Source organism: Balaenoptera musculus, chromosome 1 (assembly GCF_009873245.2).
Source record: "Balaenoptera musculus isolate JJ_BM4_2016_0621 chromosome 1, mBalMus1.pri.v3, whole genome shotgun sequence".
Taxonomy (NCBI): domain Eukaryota; kingdom Metazoa; phylum Chordata; class Mammalia; order Artiodactyla; family Balaenopteridae; genus Balaenoptera; species Balaenoptera musculus.
The window spans coordinates 103,261,276-103,288,773 of NC_045785.1; the positions used below are offsets into that span (position 1 = coordinate 103,261,276).

The window sequence follows — 27,498 nt, forward strand, 5'->3', positions numbered from 1 at the left end:
GAGCAAAATGAATCCATGGTGACAGAAGTCAGAATAATGATTTCCTCTGGCGAGGGGAGCATTGACTGCGAGGTAGCATGAAGGAAACTTCTGAAGCAACTGAAATGTTTTTTATCTTTATCCAGGTGGTGGTTTCATGAGTGCATGCATATGTAAAAAGTCACTGAGCTGTCTTAAGATTGAGTACTTTACTGTATGTAAATAACTGAACTTAATAATATATAGTTTAATACATATTAATATAAATATTATAATAATACATAACAATAGTTTACTATATGTAAATAACTTAAACCCGAGTTTTTAAAAAGGCATCTTTTGGGACTTCCCTGGCAGTCCAGTGATTGACACTCCACGCTCCCAATGCAGGAGGTCCGGGTTTGATCCCTGGTCAGGGAACTAGATCCCGCATGCCACAACTAAGAGCCTGCATGCCGCAATTAAAAAAGATCCCGCGTGCTGCAACTAAGACCCAGCACAGCCAAATAAATATTTAAAAAATTAAAAAGTAAATTAAAAAGTATCTTTCTTTCAAAAAGTATTTGAGAACCAACTAGATGACCAACACAGAAAAAGGGATTGTAATATAAAAGAGAAATAGTTTTATTTATTCCATAAGCATTTTTCTGATATCTAACATGTACCAAGACATACACTAGGAGCTAGGCATGCAGAAGTAACTGACATCATCCATTTCCACAAAGAGGAAAGGGGAAAGAAATTAATGAGTTATGAGGACTGAATCTTTATGACAAACCTGTGAAGAAACTGAGATTAAACCACAAACCAGGAAAAAGCAGTTAAAGTGTCATGCCTAAGGTCACCTAGCATTAAGGGGCAGAGTGTGTGCATGGACTCCAAAAGCAACATTCTGTCACAGTATGCTTCCTCTAGCTGTAGAGATTCTGCCATCTCATCACGAGCAAAGATCTGTACACATACAAGGTAATGAGAGGATCATTGGGACGGAAAACAATGACAGGTGCTTGTTTTGTCACACGCTCTCTAACTGCTGGTTGGCTCTAGAAAGGGGAGATGAATTTGGATTGGAGGAGCACTCCTCCAATCCAAATTCATTCAACCTTTGCACTCTTTGCCCTGGTTCCCACAGATTTCCATTCAGCTCAGCACATGTTGATTGAATGGCTACTCTGGGCTGTCTTATGATGCTGTTCAAATAGACACACGAGAGCATGTTCTGTTATGGTCTCCCGTGACTAAAGGCAGATGTTATGAGTTCTTCAGTCTGTCTTTAGGGAATCTTTGTATTGTTTAATGGTCTGTCCAACAGCAGCTACTTGTACCACTTGCTGGCAGCAGGAAATTGTTTGAAGATTCTTCTGTTCTCAATACCCAAGATAGGACCAGCCCAATAAAAGGACCCAAGTGTTAGAATGGCCTTTCTTCCCCACGTGTGGGCCAAATATCTTCTAGCCCTAAAATTGACAAATAGGGCTGCTTGTGCAAAAAGCACTGCTATTGAAGCAAAAAACTGAGCATGTTACAGGAGTCTGAAGCAGTTGTGGGCTGGCCTTAGCTTCCATATTGAGTAAGGGTTACTGGCTCTGTGTAGTGTCAGCTCCTAACACACACATCTAAATTCCTCACTTGAAACCTTTTTCTTTTTTTAAATTTTATTTTTATTTTTAAAATTTTATTGAAGTATAGTTGATTTACAGTGTTGTGTTAATTTCTGCTGTACAGGAAAGTGATTCAGTTATACACAAATATATTCTTTTTCATATTCTTTTCCATCATGGTTTATCACAGGATACTGAATACAGTTCCCTGTGCTATACAGCAGGACCTTGTTGTTTATCCATTCCCTATATACTAGTTTGCATCTGCTAATCCCAACCTCCCAATCCATCCCTCCCCCCACTCCCCCTCCCCCTCCCCTTTGGCAACCACAAGTCTGTTCTCTATGTCTGTGAGTCTGTGAAACCTTTTTCTTGATTGAAGGAAGGTATTCAGTGTGGCATGAAGTATGAATCATTCAAATGCAGTAAACCAGGAGATTTCCCACCTGGCAACAGAGGGCTAAATGGCAACTGTGATATACAGTAACCCTTCCACACAAAAGAAATAGTCAACATATAAATCCTCCTAAGAAGTAAGCTGCAGCAAGTCTGCTAACCACTCCCTCTTAGGGTCTTCCAGTTTGACTTTTTGGTCCTTTTAGGTGGCATGCCCAATGAACACTTAATTTAATAGTCAGGAATGTGAGATCTGGATTTAGATGGCTAGGTTCAAATCTTGATGACATCACTCACTGGCTGTGTAATCTCTGGCAGTTAATCTCTTTGCCTCACTTTCCTAATCCATAACTATGGAGGGAATAGCCATTCCTTCACATCATTTTTTGTAAGGATTAAATGAGATATGTATGTAAAGAAATTAAAACTCATAAATGTTAGACATCATCCTTATCATCATCAACAAACTGGCCATTTTAATCCTTTTTACTCATGAAAAGGAAACCAGTTACCTGCATTTAAACTCCTAATTTTCAACGCAATAGCAGAGAGACAGGGTATGGAAGTGAAATGCAAGCATTGGCTTTGCCACAAAATAGGATCATCGCTTGGGTCCATAGTGCAAGAGGCTAATTTAGGGAAAGATAAGTGTAAAGTTTCAGGAAAGAGTCAGGATATCAAGGTAACATGGACAGGGGAACGTTTAGATAAAATTGTCTGAGTGCTTTACAGTTAAGTGCGAGGGCTGTGTAGTTTAATCCAGGAGTTCCAAGGGAAGATATATAAATATATAGGAATTAATGGAAAATGAAGTAACCAGAGACTCCTATCCTGAGGTACTTTATACCTGTATTAATTAGCTAATTCAATTTACATGTAGATTTGAGTGCAAATGGCACATTTGGGAAACAAATGTTATGGCAGATAGCAAATAATTAGCTTGAGAATTTGTATTAGTCTGCTCGGCTGCCATAACAAAATACCATAAACTGGGTGGCTTAAATAATGGAAATTTATTTTCTCACAGATTGGAGATTGGGAAGTCCCAGATCAAGATGCCAGCTCACTGGCTAGGGTCCTCTTCCTGGGTTGTAGACTGCCAACTTCTCACTGTGTCCTCACATGACAGAGAGAGACAGAGATAGAGAGACACATATAGAGGGAGAGAGAGCGAGAGAGGGAGGGAGGGAGGGAGGGAGAGGGAGACGGGGAGGGAGAGGGAAGGAGGGTGCCTCTCTGTTGTCTATAAGGACACTAATGCCATCATGAGGGCCCCAACCTCACAACTTCATCTAAACCTAATTATCTCCCAATGGCCCCACCTCCACATACCATCACCTTGGGGAGCAGGCTTCATCATATGAACTTGGGGGGACACAATTCCGTCCACAGCAGAATTGACAGTGTAATGAATGAATTGAACTGTGGTTTGCTCTGTACTTGTGCCCTTCATGCCTGTTTACATGAGTCAGATGGAGTAAGTTATTTGAGTGCTACATGTTTGGTATTTTCTGTTGTGTGTGCACACACATGGGTAGGGTGTACAACTTAAAAGCAAAACCATTCAAGCATGCAGAATTTCCCCATCTACCACTTAGCCATGCTTCAGCTCTTCCATCAGATATAGGTGATTACTAAAGTGGCAGGAATGGTGTCATCACGAAAAAGTTTCAGGATGAAAAGGGATTGCTTATTGCAGAGCTCTGGGTGAGAATACAAAGAACCTGGAAGATCCTCTTTCATAGCCAATCATTAATGTTGTGTTTGTCTCTTCTGGACCAAAGGAGAAGTGTTGAGGGTTTGGGGGGGTGGGGTAGTGGGGAAAACAGGAGAAAAAAAGGAATGGGAGAGAAGAAATGGTCAATTAGCACATAAGAGTGAGAAAGCAGAAACTGAAGCCACAAACTACAGAAAGAAGATGCTCACAGCCCCGGCCCCACCCAAGCTCTTCTCTTTGGCTCAGGTGGGTCTCTCTGATGCCCTGCACCAGGTGCCGGTGGCTTCTGAAGGAAGAAGACCACAAGCTTTCAGGAAGAAACCCTTCAGATGCCAGGAGAGGCAGCAGTCCCACAGCACTGGGGCAAGGCTTGTCGTCTCTCTGGAAGAGTAGAGAGCAAGTTCTGTCTACTGTGTGTGGAAACAGGTCTGTCAACTTCTGCTCAGAGTAAGCTGGAAGTCAGTCCAGGAAAGGGAGGGTGAGAGACTACTAAAGAAGAACTGAAGAGCTAGGAAGAGCTAGATCTTTTGAAGGGGATGTCCTGGGCTGCCCAGGAAGGCTGCCTCAGATCTTCATCAAAAGAATTATTAACTCTTCTTCTCATTGTTGGATTGTAGCAAACCACTCCCTTAGAAACTTCCTAGCCTTCATCCAAATGCATGTAAACCTTGAGAGAGGACCAAGAGGGAGAAGAAGGGCATGGCAGATTAGATAAGATGTGAGAAGTGACAGGTGCTGTGAGGCAAATCAATGAGACAGGAGATGATGTGACTGAATGGGAGCCTTCATCCTGAAGAACTACATCCCCCTGAGGCTTCTAGGCTGCTACCTGTGCTGCTCACCAAGAAAAAAAATCACCCAGATTCACCTCACTTCCTTTTCTGCCATGCTTTGCAGGCTGGGACGTCAAGGGACAGCTATAGATAGAGCATGCATGACCTGCAGTGAGGTATTTGAACAAGAAGGAGCAACGTAGCATTAATGAGACTCCATGTGTGACTGAATGACAACACCCAAAGTGTGATGACCAAGGTGCCATGTTTACCTGGAAGAGAGCTCTCCGGGTTGTGCTAATGTGTCTGCCTTGTTCAGCATTTTTACTGGCTACTTGGATGAAATCAAAGTGAGCAAGCTTGTCAAGTGTTCAGTTGACACAGAGCCAGGAGACAGCACTAATAAGTCAGCTGACAGGAACAAGATTCAAAAAGATCTAGACAGGTTAGAATAATGGATCAAAACTAACAAGATGGAAGATAGAAGCTATAGTTAAGTTCAAGCAATTAGATGCACCAGGTAAGGGAGACGAGTTCATGCATGAGTAATGAAAGCAGTGGTTTTGGTTGATTGCACTCTTGATATAAATTACATATATTTACATATATTACACATACATATATTACAAATTACATATATTACATATTCCATATATGCCATATATTTACGTATTCCAAATTACATAGCGTAACATTTGTTAAAAAAGAGAGAGAGAAAAAATTTTTGCAGATTTATATTGCATACATAAAGTGGTCATATCCAAAAAAAAAAAAAAGGAGATAATTATCTCACAGTATTCTTCATATTGAATTCTATTTGAGATGACTCAAATTAAGCAACCATTCATTGAAAAATGCCCATGAGGGGGTCTGGCGAGGAGAGAAGTAATTGAAGCAGTTGGAGCAGTTTCTCTGAGGAATTTGAGAATATGTGTAGAGTGTGGGGAGGATGAGATAGTCATATTCAAATATTTGAAAGTGACATTGAAAAGAATTAAGTGTCTTATGTGTAATTCCAGATGACGAGTAAAGGGAAGTTTCAGACAGAAAGATAGATTTCTGCTCAATATACATTAGAATTAATTGACATTTTGAGATACCCAAATAGAGAATTTGCTGTGACAGGAATTTTCCAACTTGGACCCATTAGGGATGATGTGGAGTGGATCGGGAGGACACACTAGGTGACTTGAGGGTCCCTTCCACTCTATGGTTTAATTTATTTCACTTAAAAGGTATGTATTGAATTTCTACGCACCGTGTGTATAGTTAGTGGTGAGCAAAACATAAGCTGCTCTCTTGGCACCTACATATATAATCAATGGAGGAGACAGACAATCAACAGGTAAGCGACAACTTACTATAAACTAAATGCTATGTAGAAAGCAAACAGGGTGCTGAGATAGAGAAAGATTAGGAAGGCCCTCCATAGATAAAATGGTCAGGGAAAGTCTCACTGAGGGGATACTTAAGTGAGACCTAAAGGGTGAGGGGATAGGCTTTTAAAGAACTAGGAGAAACATTCCCAGCAGAAAGCACAACATGAAAAAAGGCCTCCTTGGTAAGACAAAGCTGGGCACACTGAGGAAGGGAAAGCAGGTCAGGGTAGCTGGAACACAGGAGGCAAGGAACAGGATGGCAGAGGTGAGAGGGAGAAATAGGCAGAGCCAGATCACATGGCGCCCTGTGTGAACAAAGATGAGAATTTACACTTTTTTCCTAAGTTCAATAGAAAGCCACTGAAGAGTTTTAAGCAAGGAGAGACAGAATCTGATTCACATTATAAAAAGGTTGATGAGTTCTTTAAGACTGTTTTAGTGCTGAAAAATAGCAGAAAACAGAGGCTGTTCTGTTCCAGCACCTAGGTTAACTCAGAAGGGAAAGGTAGGGAGAACCACCCAGAACTCTGCCAGAGTTTCCTCAGCTCTTAAGAGCCCAGCCCCTAGGGAGGCTCAAAACATCATGGTAGAGGGCTTTGAAGCACTGGGCAGTGTATTCGTTCTCAACTTGAGAACCTGGAATCTACCCTAGTGTCATTTGTGGCCTTCCAGAAGAAATGCAACTCAGAGTGACTGCCAGAAAACAAGTACAGAACCACAAGTGCCCTTGAGACTCTATGTGATCTAATCTCTAAAGAGGCAAGCGTTTTACAAAACAAGTGAGAAGTGTCCTTTCCTTCCAGTAATATTTGGAATTGGAGTTGAGGATAAGGTTAGAATTAAGAAAAATAACTAGAATAGAGTTAAGGGCAAAGAGATCTTGCTATAAAATTGAAATTCGATATCAAAAAGGAAATGGGATGAATTAAGAAAACACAAGAACGGATTAATTACAGGAAGGTCAGCATTAAATAACTAGATTGAGAACTAAGCAAGTTTAAGAGGTGCTATGGTGAGATGTGGAGATGTGGGTCCTACAACTGATAGTATAAAAACATTGCAGGCTGTATAGAAAAATGGGGAAAAAGAGAAAAAAGCTACCAGTAAGCCTTCCACCTTAATTGGCATTATTATTAATTTTGTGCATGTCTTCTGTTATTTTTCCCTTGCATCTGCTTTTAATATCTTTATTAGATTTTTGTTTAAGTCGTAAGAGCAATACGTGAATTGCAGAAAATGAAACCTGCTCTGGTCTCCCAACCCAACCTCTCAGAGCTATACAAATGGAGTATAGTCTTAAAAGTTAATAGTTTGTTAAAAGAAGTCAAAAGAAGATGAGATATATCTATACACACACACACACACACACACACACACAATGGAATACTACTCAGCCATAAAAAAGAATGAAATTTTGCCATTTGCAGCATCATAGATGGACTTGGAGGGCGTTATGCTAAGTGAAATAAGTCAGAGAAAGACAAACACTGCCTGACCTCACTTATATGGAATATAAGAAACATAACAAACTAGTGAATAAAACAAACAAGAAACGGGAAGAAGGAAGAAGAGGGAAGAGGAGGAGAGGGAGGAGGAGGAGGGAGGTGACCGTGCCGTGGCGGAGGAGCAGGAGGGGGATGGAGAGGAGAAGGCTCCCGGGAGGCATGGAGCTCCTGCTCCTCCAGGCGCTGCCCAGGCCCCCGTCAGCCAGGGCTGAACCCCCGCAGGATGAGGAAACCTGCGTGGGTACTAACAATCAAAGCTACATCTGTGACACAGGACACTGCTGTGGACAGTCTCAGCGCTGCAGCTACTACTATGAACTCTGGTGCTTCGGGCTCGTGTGGACCATCATCATCCTCCTGAGCTGCTGCTGCGTGCGCCACCACCGCCGAGCCAAGCACCGCCTTCAGGCCCAACAGCGGCAACATGAAATCCACCTGATCGCCTACCGGGAAGCCCATAATTACTCAGCGCTGCCATTTTATTTCAGGTTTTTGCCGAACTCTTTACTACCTCTTTATGAGGAAGTGGAACTGACCTCCAACTCCTCCCCCACCATACAGTGCCTTCCAGCTCCAGCAGTAGCAGCTGCCTGCAGTGTGGCCCTACAGGCGGCAGCCCCCCGGGCGCCAGTCCCACCAGGGGCTCCCAGGGGGCTCCGAGCAGCCCCTTGTCGGGCCCAGCAGAAGCAGCACACGACCCCCGAGCATCGCTGACCCTGAGCCCTCCGACATGCCAGCAGCCCCAGCAGCCGCGAAAGCCCCTGGGACGGAGCCCAGCGGCTCTGTGGCCGGCCTGGGGGAGGTGGACCCTGGGGCCTTCCTGGACAAGGATTCCGAATGTAAGGAGGAGCTGCTGAAAGGGTGCAGCTCCGAGCAGGGCGGCGCCCTCCCCGACAGCAAAGACAAGACGCCCGGCAGACATCGCCGCTTCACAGGTGACTCAGGCACCGAGGTGTGTGTGCGCAACTGGGGCCACCATGATGACGACCTCAGAGAGTTCAACGTGCTCATCGACGGTGCTCTGGACGGACCCCTGGACTTCTGCCGCAGCTGCCACGTGCGGCCTCCTGGCGACGAGGAGGAAGGGCTCTGCCAGCCCTCGGAGGAGCAGGCCCGGGAGCCCAGGCGCCCCCACCTGCCGCGGCTGCCTGCCTGCCTGCTGCTGAACAGCATCAACGAGCAGGACTCCCCAAACTCCCAGAGCAGCAGCTCCCCCAGCTAGAGCAGGCCCTGCCTGCGCCCGAGAACTTGGCGACGCAACCAGGGTAGGGAACCATGAGAGAAGCATTAAGTGACTGTGTTCCTTTCCCCCCGCCCCCGCTCCTGCATTTTCCTGCATCTCCAGGTACAGTTTGGGGTGTGGGTGCCTCACCCCCCATAGAAACACAGTGTCGTGGAGGGCCAAGAAGTTGTCCTGTGACTCATTCTTCATACCCCACCCCGTCCCCCTTTACCTCTTTTCAAATCACGTGTCACTACCTGCTTGGGTCAGAGAGATGTGTGTTTCAGAAGCCCCCAAGGAGGGGGTGAGACTGTGCCCTGAGGTGACTCTTGGTGATGGAGTGGATTCATGTTCTGGTGTGAGATTACAAGAACCTCGCCGCGTCTCAGTCCGAAAGAGGCGGCAGGTCTCAGCCCTGGGTGAAGCCCCCAGAGGTCCGGGGGTTGTCGCTCCTCGCTGCCAGTGTCTCCGGAGCCGGAGTTGGGCCCCTCCTGTGGGAGGATGAGAGCTGACCGGCGGTTTCGTGGTGGGTTGGTAAAGGGCTTGTGCTCTCAAATTCCAGGTGATGAGATCGAGGTGGCACGATGCATCCTGGAGGGGCCCCTTCCCAGCAGGTCCTGGCTGGCTGCGGATTGGTTCAGTGTGGAAGATTACACCTGCCTTCTCTTGGTTTTTTTCCTTTTTTAAAAAAAAAAACAGCAACAAAAGCGAGCTGAAAGTAAGAACTTGACCAGTGGGCAGGCAAGAATTCTGTTTTGGAAAAGGAAAATTTGTGGCTTTTTCCCAACTTGGCCTTCAAAGAGTCCTGGCTACAGTTGAGCCAGAAGGAGATGTTTTGTGTGCAGGCTTGGCTGGGGGCTATCTCTGGAACTTCTGCGGGCGAGCAGGAGGCCCTGCGCTGTGGCAGCGGATAGAGGTGCAGCTTTCCGCATCTCTGCCCTTTGATCTGTGCCCACAGGTGATCAGTACCCTCCCCCACCCCAAGCACACATCTGCCGGCCTTCATGTCTCACTGTTCTCTACGAACAAATGAGGAAGCTGTGGGTCCTGAGAAAGGGCGGTCCCGCAGCCTGACTCTCACACAGTATTGTCTCTTGATTCTGAATAAGCTGTTTTGTTTATTTGTTTATTTTTTCAGACGGACCGTTTGGAAAAAAATGCCTTGGTTATCTGTGGTTTTCGTGCCCTTTCCCTGCTCCGCGCCCCCTTGAGTGGGGTAACTAATTTTTGTAGCCTATGTCAAGTGTCTAAGTGGCCCAGGTAGGAGGGTGAAGGCAGCCATCCTGAAGGACCACAGGATCCTTATTACTGTAGTTTGGCTTCAAAAACCAGTTGAGCTTTGACAGGAATGATCTGAATGGAGAAAGCAAACTGCCGAAACTAACGTTCCCTGTCCAGCCCTGTTCATATGAAGAGTTTGGTTCTCCTCCCACTCCTGAACGATGACATTCAGGCTAGGCATTGATGTTATGGTAAGAAAGGAAGGTATATATATATATATATATATATATGAATACACACGTATATTTGTGTGTATGTGTATATGTATATATATATGTATATATACACATACACACAGTATAGACAAATCCAAGGCTGTGACGTGAACGAGTGTCTGAGTTTGGAGTCCACAAAACCAAAATCCACGTTGAACAAAGTGCAGTCCGTATACAGCGACTTTTTGGATAACCTGTGTGTGTCTGTCCGTTGTGTGTGAGCCCCCAGCCCTGTTTTCCTGTGACTACACTTTGAACGGCAGCCACTCTGCTCACGTTACCCCCGCGTTTGGAGCAGGCGCAGCCCTCTCAAGGTAATTTATTTTACGCATTTACTGTTTGCTGAGCAAATGTCTGTGCACTTGGGTGTACTCAGCAGCACTGTCGGCGGCAGTCCCCACGTTTGCCAGAGATGCTGTGCTCCAAGTAGAGGTTTTACTCTACCCATCACTGCAATTTGCACATTGCTCCGTGGACACTCGGAGGCCTGCGTTCTGCTCCCTGTAAACGGAAACGTGCTCTGAGCCTGTCTGCCTCCCTCAGCTGCTCCTGGCCCTTGGCGGCAGCCCCCGGGGGTGTCCACAACCGCTCGGGACAGAAGGCCAGGGTGGAACCTCAGACAGAAGCTGGACTGGATCTTCAGTGTCAAGCTCGGACTGGCTGTGGCCCAGACGTCAGCCCTGCGTAGAATTGCCAGGAGGGTTTGGCGGCCACCGCAGTGCCGTAGGGCTTACCTCCCTCTGCTGAGGTCCAGCGCGTGGCTGGTATGTGGCGAGAGTGGGCAGGAGTGTGCCAGAAGCCCTCAGATGCCTTTCCTGCCACCTTATGTTTTGTTTTTTGTTTTTATCCCAAACAACTCACTGAAGTGTCTCAAAGGAGATCAAGTTTTACCAAAATGAACCCTGCTTGAGTTAACTGGTTGAAGGGATGGATTCTGGCCCTCTCAGGATTCCTTCTCCAGTCAGAGTGGGGACCTGGTCCATGTGTTTACTGCTGGGTTCACTGCAGCATCCAATGCGAAAGGCATGAGAAGAAGAAAACGCAGCCGGTGGAGCTGGGCTCGAGTCCAGAGTCACAGCCTGGCCCCTGCTACATGAGGCTGCCCTGCATGACGAAAGACGGAAGTAGGGAGCTGAAGGACTCGGGACGGCGCCGGGGAGATTTGAGGGAGTCTTGTGTTCCAGGTGAACAAGAAGAAAGGGGTTGGTGGAGGGTTTGGTGCTACAGTCGGAAGATTTGCAAATGCTAACACATTCCCGTGTGAGGCACATCACCCTTTGTCAGTTATTGAGAATGTGTGTATTTTAAGCAATAACATTCAGCTGGTCAGACTTTTCTGTGCAGTCTCAGTGATGCATTTCCTGTGCTGTGATTGTTCTGAAGGCAGAGTGGCTCTAACCACTGTGAGAAGCCCAAATAAAATCGATCCCCGAAAAAAAGAAAAAAGAAGCAGACTCACAGATATAGAAAACAAACTAGGAGTTACCAGTGGAAAGAGGGAAGGGGGAGGGGCAATATAGGGGTAGGGGAGTAAGAGGTACAAACTATTAGGTATAAAATAAGCTACAAGGATATATTGTACAACACGGAGAATATAGCCAATATTTTATAATTACTATAAATAGAGTATAACCTTTAAAAATTGTGAATCACTATATTGTACACCTGTAATTTGTATAATATTATTATACATCAACTATACTTCGATTAAAAGGAGTTAATAGTTTGTTGTTAAAAACATTTTTCAAAGCACTATAATTATAGTATATATGCCATCCTATTACTTAACATTCTACAAACATTAACATTATACGTTAATATTTCTTTGATCTCCTTGAGTTAATAACAATTAATGTCAATTTTGCTTAGGTTTTAGTTTAAGTTTCATACAAACCTTTAAAGGAAAAGGCCTTTCAAGACCACTATAAAAGAGGAAGATGGGGGCTTCCCTGGTGGCGCAGTGGTTAGGAATCCGCCTGCCAATGCAGGGGACACGGGTTCGTGCCCCGGTCCGGGAAGATTCCACATGCCGCGGAGCGGCTAGGTCCGTGAGCCACAACTACTGAGCCTGCGCGTCTGGAGCTTGTGCTCTGCAACAAGAGAGGTCGCGATAGTGAGAGGCCCGCGCACCGCGATGAAGAGTGGCCCCCGCTCGCCACAACTGGAGAAAGCCCTTGCACAGAAACGAAGACCCAACACAGCCAAAAATAAATAAATAAATAAATAAATTTATTTTTTAAAAAAAAAGAGGAAGATGGTGGCTAATAAGCGCATGAAGAGGAGCTCAACATCAATAGTCGTTAGGAAATGCACATTAAAACCAAGCTGAGCTATCACTTCACAGCTGCTAGAATGACTATAATAAAAAAGACAGACAATAACAAGTGTTGGTAAGGATGTGGAGAACCTGGAACCTTTATATGTTGCTCTTGGGAATGTAAAATGGTACAGTCACTTTGGAAAACAGCTGGTAACTCCTTAAAAATTTACACATAAACTTACCACCTGACCAGCAATTCCTCTTAAGGTATCTATCCAAGAGAAATGAAAAAAAAAAAAGTCTATATAAAGACTTGTTAATGTTCATAACAACATGATTCCTAGTAAACCCCAAGGGAAAACAATCCAAATATAATGGAATACCATTCAGCAATAAAATGATTGAAACACTGATATACACTACAACACGGATGAACCTCAAAACATTATGCTAAATGAAAGGAGACAGAGGCAATGGACTACATATTGTATACTCCATTTATAAGAAATGTCCCAAAAGGCATACTTATAAATACAGAAAGCAGATCAGTGGTGGCCTTGGTGCTGGGGGTGTTAGTGGGAACTGACTACATACAGTTTTGAGGGAAGTTTTGGGGGATGATGGAAATGTTCTAAAACTAGATTGTGGTGATGGTTGCACAACTTTATAAATTTACTAAAGAAGTATTGAATCGTACACTTCCCAAAAAAGAAAAGTGGGTGAAGGAGGGCCTGATTTGAACCATTTTGGGGATAATATTTTAAGACCAGTGACATTTGGAACGTAATACAAAATATGGTACAACAAAAGAATTTGTAAACTCTCTTCACTTTTCCAATTATAACCAGATTTGTCTTTACTATATTCTCATCCTGACTGTGCCTTTATCAAAGTTTAAAATGGTCATATATTTGAAAGGCACAAAATAAAATGAAATCGAATTACCATTACATACTGTTAAATAAAAAGAATGAAAACAGCAGAAAAGGTGGACCTTGTGTTTGGCTTTTATGTTAATATGCTGCCACCTAGTGATCATTTATAAAATGGCAGGACGTGGTTTGTTTTTTTATCTTGGATTTGTTGAGCCACGTCTGTATAACAGAAATATCTGAATGCTTGGTTATGTGTAGGTTAAATACCTAAATGAATCACTGAATAATTTATGCTTCCTAAAAACACTGTGGTGGCAAGAACTGGATTGGGAGTCCCCCCAAAATGGCTTCCAGTCCCTGATCTGTCCAGTGTCAGCTTTCTGACTTTGAGCCAGGAAAACATTAATCTTCTGGTTCCAAAGTTCAAGGAGAGGCTCGTAAGGAAGTGGCTAATAGCATGGCCTTGGGGCAAGCTCCTTAACTACTCTAAACCTTGGTGTCCTATTCTTTAAAATGGGGATAGAGGAATACCCACTGCCAGGGTACCTGTGAGAACTACATGTAAGAATGCGTGTAAAAGCACTTATCTCAAAATATACCTCAGAAGTTAGGCTACAGTGATGTTTCCCTATAGTAATAATGTGCCTCATGGGGACAAAAATCCTTTATCTACTGTTTAAAATTAGTTACCACTCCCCACCCCAAAGCAATTAGCAAAAACCCAGAAGGATATAAATTCAAAATATACTTAGATTATCAGCTAATTGGAAAAACATATTCGGACAATTTCATTTTTAAAATAAGGAGTAAAGGTAAAGGTTGCATAGAACTTTGAATTTTACAAATAACTTGAAATTTGGAATTGCTGATTATTTTAAAACAATCCAGACGGTGACAGGGATGTCAAGGGGTGACTTCTAGCTGATACTCTCACCACCAGTATCTTACGGATGCCTGTCATGTTTAATATATGCCAGCCAGCACAATTCTGACCAGATAAAATACAACTGTTCCATTTCCCCAAGAATTAAAATGAGTGTTTGCTCCACTCTGGATTTTATTCCACAAGTCAGTGAACCATTCTGCTTAAGGATTAATACCATCTAAAACTAAAGGGTTTCTACTATTTACTCCTTCATCCATTAATTTCCTTAGGATGTCAAAACATCTAGGTGATTGATCTTAGGTTTTATTTTCCATGCAGATGTTTTGGCATTGCTTATACAGTGTATCTTTGTCTTTAACAGCTTTATTGAAGGATAATTTAGACACCATAGAATTCACCTATTTAAAGTGTACAGTGCCCTGAGTCTTAGGAAATGTATATTGTTGTGCAGCCATTACTACGATCCAGTTTTAGAACAGTTCCATCACATACTTTACATTTGACCAGCCCCATACAGAAAGAATGTATTGGCTCATTAACCTGTGGATTTAAACCATCTAGCTCTAGGACCTAGTCTAGCCATTCATTTTGAATCAATCAAGTTTTAAAGAAAAACAAACTCAAAGTCTCAACTTTACTCAAAATAGGGGTCCATAAAGCACATAGTGTCCAAAGGGCTCTCCAAGAGTCTACAGGCTAATTAAGGATATAAATTAAAAATAAGTTAATATATACACACTAATGTATGTATTTTGAAAAGTGTATATTGTATAATTCACTATAGTTTATGCCAACATTATGGCCACCTTTCACAAAAAAACTTGTTTGTATTTTCACTCTTATAAATATGATTAAGTGGGACAAACTGTCCAGAGCTTAAACATTTTGTTCTAGCATATCCCAAATTTATGGGAGAAATAGTTCTCCTTTCTGTGATTTGGCTGGGCACATTTTCATGGGGTTGGACCTGATACTGGCTTGAATACTTGCAGAGGAAGAGCTTCTTCCTCAATGGGATATTTAAGAGGCCCCAATTTTGTCTTATTTGTTTCAAAAAGATATTATTCAAGAAATAATTAAATTATCATGCCCCTTTTCCTGCAAATCCAGTGTTCATGGTCCTCTTCTCTTAACACAGCATCTATTAAAAATGTGCATAAAAAACTCTCAATGCAAGAATTACAATCTGGGAATAATGAAAATGCCTCTATTTATTTATTTGTTTTTTGCTCCTTTCCTGTCTCTACATTTATCTATAGGTGTTTCAGAAGGGATAGTTATGTATAAACTAATTCCACTTTGCTTCCAGACACATCTTTATCTAGTCCTACAGAGTTTACTGCTAACTCCACTCATCTTGACATTTAAATACTATTTTACATTGTTATTTAAGTGTTCAATATGTGCTAGTTCTGTCTCCTCCAAATACTGAGCAAACTCTTTGTGGTTAGAATAGTCATCTTAAACTTTGTATATGAAAAAATGAATTGTATATTTCTCAAGCACCTGGTCCACACTGGGCACACAGAAAGCTATTTAATAAGGACTCATTTAATTAATAAATGATACCTTGGGGCTTCCCTGGTGGCGCAGTGGTTAAGAATCCGCCTGCCAGTTCAGGGGACACGGGTTCGATCCCTGGTCTGAGAACATTCCACATGCCATGGAGCAACTAAGCCCGTGAGCCACAACTACTGAGCCTGCGCTTCTAGAGCCCGTGCTCCGCAACAAGAGAAGCCATCGTAATGAGAAGTTGGCGCACCACAACGAAGAGTAGCCCCCGCTCGCCGAAACTAGAGAAAGCCCGCGTTCAGCAACAAAGGTCCAACGCAGCCATAAATAAATAAATAAAATCTACTAAAAAAATAAATAAATGATACCTCAGGTTTGTCTCCCCTCCTCTGGAACCCCTAGGACATTTACATTTATTATATAGCCCAGATTTCCTAGAATTTGCAGATTTCCTGTCCTACGGTCTCCATAAGTACAGTTGCACACGCCATATGTCTGGACATATGGTCCTCAGTAGTTTTAAGACGAAGCCATCTTTCTTGCAATAAGTCTCTGATTTCTATTCCTCCCTTTTTGTTGACTAAGAGACCTGATTACGATTTCAAATAGTCCCCTTTCTTTTAACTTCACCCTCGATTTTTAATATTACAAAAAGCATACTAGTAGAAAAAGTCTGACAATACAAAGTGTGCAAAATAAAACTCCCTTTCACCAAAGGCAATCTATTTCTCCTGTTGTTTCCACTTTGACATTTCTAACTCAGGTCTCCTACACTGAGCGCCTAGAGAACATGCAGTACACAGAGGAGGCAGCTGCGCTGTCCCCTGGGCACCCGTCGGCAGACGGCCCACTCGCTAATTCTCTGACCTCAGGTGAGTCACTCAAACTTCTATGAGTGTCGGGGGTCCTTAAAATGCTGCCCATGTCACCAGGTTGTCAAGAGAGACATGTATGGTTTAGCGCTTTGTGTTGTGTAGCCCTAGTCTTTATGCCTGCTCTACGATAGACTTGCCAGTTCACCCCGCAGCTTTAAAGGACGCCCCATCGGCCCTCACTCGCGCCCCGCCCCTCGCCCCTAAATTGCAAATCCAGTGCCTCCTCCTGCGGTGGCCCCTTCTCAGGGACTCCGCCCCTCCCCAGCGACCCCTCGCGGAGGCAGGGCGCCCACTAGCGCCAGGCCCCGGCTCGCAGATGACCGCGAAACTCCAGGCGCTCTTGGACTCCGGGAGAAGGCAGCTTTCTTTGCAGAGGAGTTTGTAACTTCTGTTTCCTCTAGGGCCGCCTCTAGATCTTAAATGAATATACGCTAGAGTCGCCCCGCTCACAGTCCCGTTCTTTCGTCTTCCAGGACCTGCAAAGCAAAGCTTCCCTCGTCCGGGAAGCCCTGCCAGCCCCCAAGCCTCCCTCTAGCACCAGCCACGCCCCACCAGCCAGACCAGGTTTCCCCCTCCGCCCCCTCGCCTCATTTTTGATTTCGGCGCGCCGCGAGCCTAGGGCGGCTGTGATTTGGTTGCAGGTGAGCACACTTCCCGTCTGATTAACGGATAGTAGCTGGGGTGGGTGGGGCTAAGGCCGCGGCGGTGAATTATGGGGGTTAAGACTACAGGAGGTGGGTGACGATTGGTTCCTGAATGAGGGGGGCGGAGTAAAAGGCGGAAGCAGGCGTTGTGGGTGGGGGTGGTTTCGGGAAAGAGGAAAGAAGCAGCGGGATGGAAGTAGTTGGGTGTCCGCAGCACGGTAGGAGGTCAGGGTCCTAGGGGCCTTCGGGGTCTGTCAGCCTAGCGTGGCGTAATCATTGTCGACCTTCTCTCCTCAGGGACCTTATGTATTCTGAAGACCGGCGTCCGAGATGGCCCGAATAAAGGAAAGAGCTTCTACGTGTGCCGGGCGGACACATGCAGCTTCGTGCGGGCCACCGAGTAGGTCTCGAGCTGGGCACGATTCCCTGCGACTGCGCGTGGCCTCCCAGGAGAATTCTCCGGCTCCCCGCTTCCCACAAGGATTAGGAGAGCTGGGATCCCTGGTCTGCGGAGCCAGGGCCCTTTAAGTAGTTGGTAATCCCAGGAAAGTGTGGCATGTTAGGGACACGCTCCGCCATTGCTTCCTGTGTGACCCAAGGCTGGTTACTTTCCCTCTCTGGGCCGCCAATTCCCTCACTTATAACGTGGAGGATTGGCTACATCTGGATCCTTCTGGTCCTTTTCAGTTCTGGGTTTCTGTTCACCTGTCAGGCCTTGACCCTCCCTTCTCCTGCTTGAACATTACCCCCTTCCCATTTAAGTGAGGCATACAGGCATAGCAGAAATTAATTGGCGCCAGCTTTGCACTAGTTTTAGGCCGAACTGGTTTTTATTTATTTTTAAAATTTTATTTATTTATTTATTTATTTTTGGCTGCGTTGGGTCTTCGTTGCTGCACGCGGGCTTTCTCTAGTTGCGGAGAGCGGGGGCTACTCTTCGTTGCAGTGCGCAGGCTCCTCATTGCGGTGGCTTCTCTTGTTGCGGAGCACGGGCTCTAGGCACGCGGTCTTCAGTAGTTGTGGCGCATAGGCTCAGTAGTTGTGGCTCATCGGGCTCTAGAGCATAGGCTCAGTAGTTGTGGTGCACAGGCTTAGTTGCTCCGCGGGATGTGGGATCTTCGCGGACCAGGGCTCGAACCCGTGTCCCCTGCATTGGCAGGCGGATTCTTAACCACTGTGCCACCAGGGAAGCCCAGGGAAGCCCTCCAACTGGTTTTTAAATGTTTGAAGTTAAAACACTCTGGTAGTCAGATTAACAGCCCCCTTTAAAAATAGTATTCTCTGCATTTAAGTTGTGAGATTGATATTCCAAAGAAACAAATTACTTTAGGGATTAAGGCTGAAAGAAACATCAGAAATCTGATTCAGCAGTCTAGTTTTTTACAAAGGTGAAAGCTGAGACCCAGAAATATTAAGCATCTTCTTTGAAGTGAGGAAAGTTAATACTGTTCTCATAAAGTGTTGTTAATGTCTTCACAGTACCAAGTGTCCACAGTTTCTATGTGAAATTTTAAACTGTCACATCATTATCCATTTTTCCTGCTCTCTACTGAACTTGGTTTAGAAAAGGTATTTTTCTACATATGTAAGGCACATAATGGATATCAATACTAGAAAATAAAGTATTTTTTCAACACGTATATTAACTTCTCATGTTTCCCCCAAATGATTTAGATGATTTGTGTTTTTGTTATGCTTTGAAACTAAGTGGAAGATTTTTACCCTTTTTCAGATTTAGAAAATAAATTTTTAGAGAAAATATTTTCTTAGCCTTCTAATAAGTTTTTACATTTGAAAGAAATTACTGGGATCCAATTTAATTAAATACAAAATGACTCTATTTAAATCAGTGTTAAATCTTAAGATAGAAGGGACCAAACAAAAATACTCAAGCTATCAACACCATATCATTATGTCAGAGTTTACTGTTTAATTTCTGATATCTATATGGAGCTTCTTAGGTTCAGTACCTAGCTCAAGTTTCATGAGACATGAAAGCACATTCAGATTTGTAGGAGTTAAACATTAATGGAAGCATAACATTTGGTTTTAAGTGAAGAGAAAAATGCCCTTATATGGCGTACCATTTATAAGAACATATTGCTATACAAACTAGTATAATAATATTTGACATGAAGATGGTTATTTGATAAATTCGACCTCTTTGGAATGTCTCGTAACCAGAATATAAGCAAAAAGACAGAAAGAAAATGCCACAGGTCATGTGAGAGTACTTTAGATCTTCACTCTCAAATGTTATACATAAATTCTTTCATAATAAGAAGTTGGAAGGGAGGAGTTGGACTTATGCCAACCAAGCATGAAGCAAATTAGTAGAGTGTGTTTGCAGAGTTCGCATGCCAACAACACTGAGTGACAGCTAACAGGTTATCAGGAAAAAGGATGATGCAAGAACCTGGGGAAAATTCACAGCTTGGAGGTATTGCAGTATAGTGGTCACATAGCACAGTATCGTTTTAAACTTGAGTCCTCAGGAAAAAGATAGGTATATTTACTGTCATGTTTTATTTGGGGGCATGAGAAAAGATGAAAGCTGTGGGCCCTTTCCCCAGAGGAATGCACCTAGACATAAAAGTGTGTGGGATTTACAAACCCAGTAGAGGTCATACATGGACCCTTAAGTTTAAAACCCATATTCTGGATTTAATTTTAGGATACTGACCTCTATTCTTTGCTTCCTAAAACCAAGTTTCAATTTTTTTTCCCTCTAGCATTCCTGTTTCTCATTGTTTATTGCATGAGGACTTTGTGGTAGAGCTTCAGGGTCTGTTTCTATCACAGGGCAAGAAAGAATACAGGTAAGTGTCCAAAAGGAACAGCTAAGTGTATTTGTTTTTGATTTTGTTTTGCTTGGCCTGGTGGGGTTACAGTCAGGTGTTTTCCTAGGATTGACTGTTCTTGAAAAGTCATTAAAAAACAAACGGTATTTCTATATATATTGAATATCTTTTGGGCTGTCACTTCCTAACTTCTGAGCTACTGGTTAATGTGAGAAGCCTGACTTCCGGTTAATTTCTGGATAAACTGCTCTACCTCTCCCCCGCTCCAGCTCTCAAGTAGCCAATTTAACATCAGCCCACCAATGGTCAGTAACTTGTACTAACTTGTCAACTTTCTCATTCTGGTAGTAGAACAAGGTAATGTGTAAAAATGTCTAATGTATGTTAAGTACTCAATAAATGCTAGTTTCCCTTCTATGGGAACTCAGAGAAAGGGCAGAGAAGTCTATATAGGTGGCAGATATTTGTCATGAGTATTGAAAAATAAGTAGGAATTCGCTAGGGGCAAAAAAGAGGTCGTATTTAACAGATCAGTATCCTGCATTAGTGTACAGGGGCATGAAGTAATTGCAAGCATTTGGTTCAGTGGTAGTTTAGCATATATTTAAGTGGAGACTTCAGAAGATGAGACTGGCCAGGAAGGCAGGGGCCAGGTGTAATGTTTTTATATGATATTCTGTGCAGTTTGGAATTTATATATTCTAGATAAATTTTTCCCCCCAAGTATAAGCATTCAAGTACCATCTTCACAATTTTTACATAACTGAAAACTGCCTGTACTACTATATTTCTTAACTGAGTTATGCATGCAGTAAAATGCACAGTTCTTTTAAGTGTTCAACCGGTTGAGTTTTGAGAAAGGTATATACTCATCCTTTATAACCAAGATCCCAGTCAAAATATAGAATATTTATTTCCATTACCCCATTAAGTGCCACTGGATCCCTTCTAGTTAATCCCCCCACCCACTGTAGCCAATCATTGTTTTGATTCATACTGTATGTATTCTTTAGTATCTGGCTTCCTTTATGTAACAGTATCTGTGAGATTCATCCATGTGGTTGTGTGTATCAGTAATTCATTTTTTGTAATGAATTTATTTATTTATTTATTTATTGGCTGCGTTGGGTCTTCGTTGCTGCGCACGGGCTTTCTCTAGTTGTGGCGAGCAGGGGTTACTCTTCATTGCGGTGCGCGGGCTTCTCATTGCGATGGCTTCTCTTTGTTGCAGAGAACGGGCTGTAGGGCGTGCAGTCTTCAGTAGCTGTGGCGTGCAGGCTCAGTAGTTGTGGCGTGCAGGCTCAGTAGTTGTGGCGCATGGGCTTAGTTGCTCTGCGGCATGTGGGATCTTCCCAGACCAGGGATTGAACCCATGTGTCCTGCATTGGCAGGCGGATTCTTAATCACTGCGCCACCAGGGAAGTCCCCAGTAATTCATTCTTTATTATTGCCCGATTGAATTCCATTTTATGAATACCATTTTTAATACCATTTATGAAAACCATTTTGTTTCATGTGGTTTTTTGCCATTTCTGTATATCTTCTTTGATGGAGTATCTGTTTAAAATTTTTGCCCATTTTTTAAATTGAAATTTTTAAATGAGATAATTGTAGTCACAAGCAATTAAAAGAAATATTGATAGTACAGAGAGATCCTCTGTAGACTTTACTTAATGGTAACATTTTGCAAAATTTAGTATAATATCATAACTAGGATATTGATATTGATAATCCACTGATCTCATTTGTAAAGATAGTTTTACTTGTACTAATTTGTGTGTTTACATATACATTTAGTTCTATACAACTTTATCAAGTGTAGTTTTGTGTATTCACTACAACAGTCAAGATATTGAGTGGTTTCATTACCAGAGGATCCTTCTTGTTGCCCTTTTATAACCACACCCACCTTCCTCGTTTCCCCCTGTTCACCCCTGCCAATCATGAACCTGATCTCCAGCTCTAAAATTTTGTCATTTCAAAATGTTACATACATGGAATCATACAGCATAACTTTGGGGGATTTTTGCCTATTTTTAAAATTGTGTTGTCTTTCGTTATTGAGTTGAGAGAGTTCTTTATGTATTCTCTGTACAAGTCCTTTGGCAGATATATGGATTGTGAATGCTTTCTCCCAATCTGTGGCTTTCATTTTCTTGACTATCTTTTGAGGAGCAGAAGCTTTTCATTTTATGAAGTCCAATTTATCATTTTTTTATGGTCTGTGCTTTTTGTGTTCTCTGAGAAATCTTTGCCTACCTCAAGATCATAAAGTTCTCTAGTGGTTTCTTCTAGAAGTTTTATAGTTTTTTTTTTTTAATGGCTTTTTTGTTTAGTCTATGCTCTACCTCATATTATCAATAATTTGGGGTACCTCATGAGATTCAAATTGAGGTTCATTTAATTTTTCATATAGTAATGAATGAATGTGATTCAATTGTTTCAGCACCATTTTTTGAAGGCTTTCCTTTCCCCATGGAAACGCTTGGCACCTTTGTTGAAAAATCGGTTGACCACCACGTGTGGGTCTATTTTTGGACTTGCTAAGCTCTTCCATTGATCTATTTGCCTATCCTGACACGATCAGATAAGATCGTGTGAATCCAACTTTCCTTTTCAAGATTGGCTATTCTAGGTCCTTTACATTTCCATATAAAATGTAGACTCGACTTTTAAAATTTCCTTAGAAAACTCAGTTGGGATTTCATTGAACCTATATAGATCAGTTTGGGGAGAACTGACATCAGTATTGATCTTCCAGTTCATGAGCGTGGTATATTATTTATTTATGACTTTTAAAATTTCTTTCAGCATTATGGAATAGTTCTCATTATAGAGTACTATACCCTTTTGGTTAAATTGAGTCCTCAGTGTTAATGTTTTTTGACACTGTTATAAATGGAGTTTTTTTTTTTTTGGCTGCACCATGCGGTTTGCGGGATCTTAGTTCCCCGACCAGAGAGTGAACCCTGACCATCGGCAGTGAAAGTGCAGAGTCCTAACCACTCAACCGCCAGGGAATTTCCTATAAATGGAATTTTTAAAAAATTCACTTTTCTGTTGTTTTCTACTAGTACAGTGGTGCCAGTAAGCCTCTAGCACATGAAGTTAGGATGTTCTCCTTTACATACTACTGGGGGCCCTGAATCATACAGAGATATTGTTCTGTGTGGTAGGAAGACGCTGAAGAATTTTTCATTCAATTTGCATTAAAAGAAGAACTATTGAAGTTAGATTAGGAAGTGAAGGCAGTGGAGGCACGGAGCCCACTGAACTAATAGCTGCTATTGAATGCCTACTACGTGGCATGTTCTTTACCTCTTATCTTCATAGAATCTGCTGTGAGAGGTTTCAATATCCCTGTTGTATAGACAGATGAGGAAACATTTAGAGAGGTTAGAAAAGGAATCTGAGGTGCCATGGTTATGATGTGGCATCGCTGGGATTTGAGCCTAGGTCTAACCAACTCCAGGCACACCCACCTTCTCTAAGTGAAAGATGGGTTTGGATTGAAGCCCTGGCAGTGGAGTTGGGTACACTTAGACTGGAGAACACTTGCTGAAATGGATATGGCACATTTCCTGGTAGGGTGTTTAAGCACGTTTACGCATGTTCTTTCCTCCATTTACTCAGCTGGGACAGTGGTCATGGTAGCCCCTATTTCACTGGGTTGTGAGGGTCCACTGAGGCCGTGTGTGTGGTGCACTTAGTCTGGCATTCGGCACGTGGTCAGTGCTCAGGAAATGGTTGCCTAGTTGGGTTTATGGATGATGAGTTTACCATTAAGCAAGACAAGGAAGGAAAGGTAACATCAGTAGAGGATGGCTAACACATACAGCTTTGGACTCATTGTGTCTTATGTATGTATGAAACCAGCTAGCAAAGTGAGTGGGCAGCTCCGAAGAAAGGTCTAAGCTGAACACACAAGTTTGAGAACTTGTCTCTAATATTCTTCACACTAGGTAGATGAGGCTGAGAGGTGATCATTATTTTAAAAATAGAAAAATAATGCTTGAATGTATTTCTTTTAGTCCAAATCTAGAACACTTATTAGGAGGTACTTACTAGAGCTTTAAAAAGCTTGTTTTAGGACAAATAAAATACAGTTCTACAACACACAACAAAATAAAAACAAAGCAAAAAATCCAACAAGTACCCTGATAGGTGGTACAGGCTGGAAATTTAAAAAGAAATAGGTAATGTGTCTATGGATGATGACTTCCTTAGCAGACAGTAAGGCATTTAGCCAGAACCCCTATACTCTGGAGAATGATGTCAGGGAGTACAGCCTTTCCTTCCCCAAAACTGGGTTTTCTTTTCAGGAACTTAAAGTACTTTACATGCTTGAATTAATACCATTATGTTTAATGCTCAACCTAGCTAGGAGACAGGTATAGCAGAGTAATGCAGGGGAGGTATAAACCAAAGTAGGACTAAGATGCCCATTTCTGTTACCTTGGAGTAAAGCTGCTTTTGTGTGTAGTTCTCTAACTAAACACCAGATGGTACCACTCACCAGCGTTTGACTGACCCTTCAGCCATGGGCATTTTTAATGCCCAGTTTATGGGCATTAAAGAAAACTATGATAGTCCCTTGGTAGAACCAGAGGGAACTACCCTTGCTTTGACGTTAATGATGTGGCATACGTTGATATACAGATGTTGGACATTGTCATCCAGCTCCTGAGTTCATGTTCTCTCCCCTCTCTCTCTCTTTTAGCTTTTCTTCTCAAGGATATGGGGTCAAAATAGATGGTAATATTCTTTTGTCTGTAGTTGGGTAAAACCAACCAGTTATTTTAGTTCTTTAAATAACTGGTTGTAGTGGGATGTTCAAAATACTTCATTTTTCATACCACTTGAATCTTTGCATGTCTAGGAAACTCCTTGTGTGGTTGGTTACTGGGTAGAATTGACATGCAGATTATTTAACCCAATGATGATTATCTAGGCTGATGGCGGAGAGGCATTTGGGCATGAACCAGACCCATGCAGAAGGACCTCAGGCCCAGCAACCCATGAAGAACTCCACTCAGTAAAGCCAGGACTTTTACTAGGTGCTGTAGAGTGTCGTGCACTATGCTGTATCATAGAAGCAATCCTTGTATGGAGAGGATATTAACCCTTTGTAATATGTGTAGCAATTACTTTCCCCAGTTTGCCTTTTGTCTTATAATTTCACCTATAGTATTTTTACTATATGGAAGTTTAATACTTTTATGTAGTCAAATTACTAAATCCTTTCTCTCTCAGCTGCAGGATTTTGTCATTCCCTTTTCACTTTAGGATTACAAAAATATTCATCTCCATTTTTTTACTAGAACATTTACAGTTTCATTCTTTTTTTTTTTAATAAATTTATTTACTTATTTATTTTTGGCTGCGTTGGGTTTTTGTTGCTGCATGCGGGCTTTCTCTAGTTGTGGCAAGCGGGGGCTACTCTTCGTTGTGGTGCGCGGGCTTCTCATTGTGGTGGCTTCTCTTTTCGTGGAGCACAGGCTCTAGGCACGCAGGCTTCAGTAGTTGTGGCACACGGGCTCAGTAGTTGTGGCTCACAGGCTCTAGAGCGCAGGCTCAGTAGTTGTGGCGCACGGGCTTAGTTGCTCCGTGGCATGTGGGATCTCCCCAGACCAGGGCTCGAACCCATGTCCCCTGCATTGGCAGGCGGATTCTTAACCACTGCGCCACCAGGGAAGTCCTACAGTTTCATTCTTTACATTTTTGTTCCATCTTGAATTTTTGTGTAAAAGAATGAGGTAGAAATCCAGCTTTATGTTTCTCTGTTGCTGCATATATAGATGTGAACTCATATTTCTAAGGTACCTGTGACACAATTGGGATAAGAGACACACAGAGGTTGACAAGCAGTCCGATCTGCACGTTAGAGTGCTATATTGGATGTGTTCAAGTGCCAGATGCTTCTGTGACTGTAAAACTAACAGTAGGAGATTAAGGCTGATGAAGGTTACTGAGAAAGTGGAGGAACTGAGACTTGGATTTGGCCTTGAATGAACTCTTGCTGGTTTCTTCATCATTATTGTTCATAACCTATGTCCTGGAAAATAATTAATGAACATACTGTAGAAATTATGCTCTTTTTTCATAGTGGAATCAGTATTTGCTTTCTCTATGAGAATATATTTCCACTGCTTTCTCTGTTGATTTACAATTTAATAAATGTAACAAACTTTTTATCCTAAAAGCAGAGAAGCCCACCCAGATTGATTTTAATAAAAATGTAAGTAGAAACATTTTTTGCACTGTGCCTAGCACATAGTTGATGCTCGGTGTGTGTTGTTTTCTTCCCTCTTTTTCCAAATCTTGCCCTTCTCCTGAAAGTCTTTGAGGCGTGGGCTTTAAAACAGATACTATAACATATTCTTTCAGTAAAGGTTTCAAGTACTTGATACACTTTCAACAACAGCAGGAATTTGTTCTTGACTTATTTTCATAAGTCGTAGTACTCCCTAATAGTAGCCAGTACTTTGAATTTTTATGCATTCAAGGCATTTCAGAAATTTTCAGAACTATATGTTCAATATAGTATCCTATTGCAGTAAGATAAATTAGAGACCAATACATGTTTTTTAAAATTGTGAGCTTGAATGGGAAAATTGTGAGTTTGTATGAGAGGGGCTGGTCCTGTTTTCTTTTTAACTTGACTTTTATGGAATACTTGTCCATTTGGGGCTTGTTATCTTTGCTTCTATGTCCAAGTGAAGTATGGCGTTGAGGGGTCGTGACCTGCTCAGGATTTGTTTTTGAGTTAGGACTCAGACTGTTGTGATTCCTGTTGTATATCACAGGACTAATTTAAGAAGTTTGAAAAAGAATAAGAAATTAAATGGAAAGAAAGCAGAAAGAAGGAATTAGCGCAGGTAAAACTGAAATTTAATGAGTTAGAAAGCAGCAAAAAGAGAACTAATAAATAAAACCTAGAAGCTAATTGATGAAGAAAAACAGAGAAGGCTCTAATCCACAGTATGAGATATAGATAGTTGCCTTACGGATATATTAAAACACATATGAAATGACATATACAAAAGGTTATTCGTTGTGATATTGCTTTTAATAGGAAAGAATTGGAAACAACCAAACTGTCCCCATCAAGAGGGTCTGGTTAAATAAATAATGGAACATCCTTATAGTGGAAAACTGCAGCTGTGTAAAAAACTGTGCACCTGTAGAAAAAAAAATATATATATAAGGAAGTCCTTTATGTATATGTTTTTATAGAAAAATCTCCAAGACATTGTTAGGTTTAAAATAAAAAAAAGAAACAAGCAAGGTATTTAGTACCTTGAGTAGAGAAGGAAGAAATAAAATATTATATTGATCTGAATATGCATTAAAACCATCTCTGGAAAGGCAAACAAAAAATTAATGGAAATGGTTACTTGGGAGGGATGTGAACGGAACATATGAGGAGGGGGTGCTTTTCACTGCCATTTTACACTTTTTGATTGAGTATATTACCTATTTAAACAATTAAAATATGTATTTTAAAAGCTCTTTTTTAACTGATTACATGTTTTTGAGAAGTCATTTGGGGGAAGGAAAAAATCAGTTGGTTCTGT

The 27,498-nt window shown here is 42.2% G+C and overlaps 1 protein-coding gene and 1 pseudogene across 4 annotated transcripts in view; both read left to right on the forward strand.

Annotated features, from left to right (window-relative positions):
* Positions 1–7,482: 7,482 nt before the first annotated feature.
* LOC118885443 lies at positions 7,483–8,572 on the forward strand (annotated as a pseudogene).
* Positions 8,573–17,279: 8,707 nt separating this feature from the next.
* Positions 17,280–27,498, forward strand: part of TTF2 (transcription termination factor 2) — a 43,858-nt gene continuing 33,639 nt past the window's right edge. For all 4 annotated transcript variants that reach the window (XR_005022298.1, XM_036872304.1, XM_036872314.1 and 1 more), the window contains exons 1-3: positions 17,280–17,338; positions 17,418–17,520; positions 19,853–19,939. Coding sequence is in view for 3 of the 4 variants with exons in the window: in XM_036872304.1 (XP_036728199.1) it covers positions 17,311–17,338; positions 17,418–17,520; positions 19,853–19,939 (218 nt within the window). In the remaining variant the exon portion in view is untranslated. The remainder of the gene's footprint in view (positions 17,339–17,417; positions 17,521–19,852; positions 19,940–27,498) is intronic.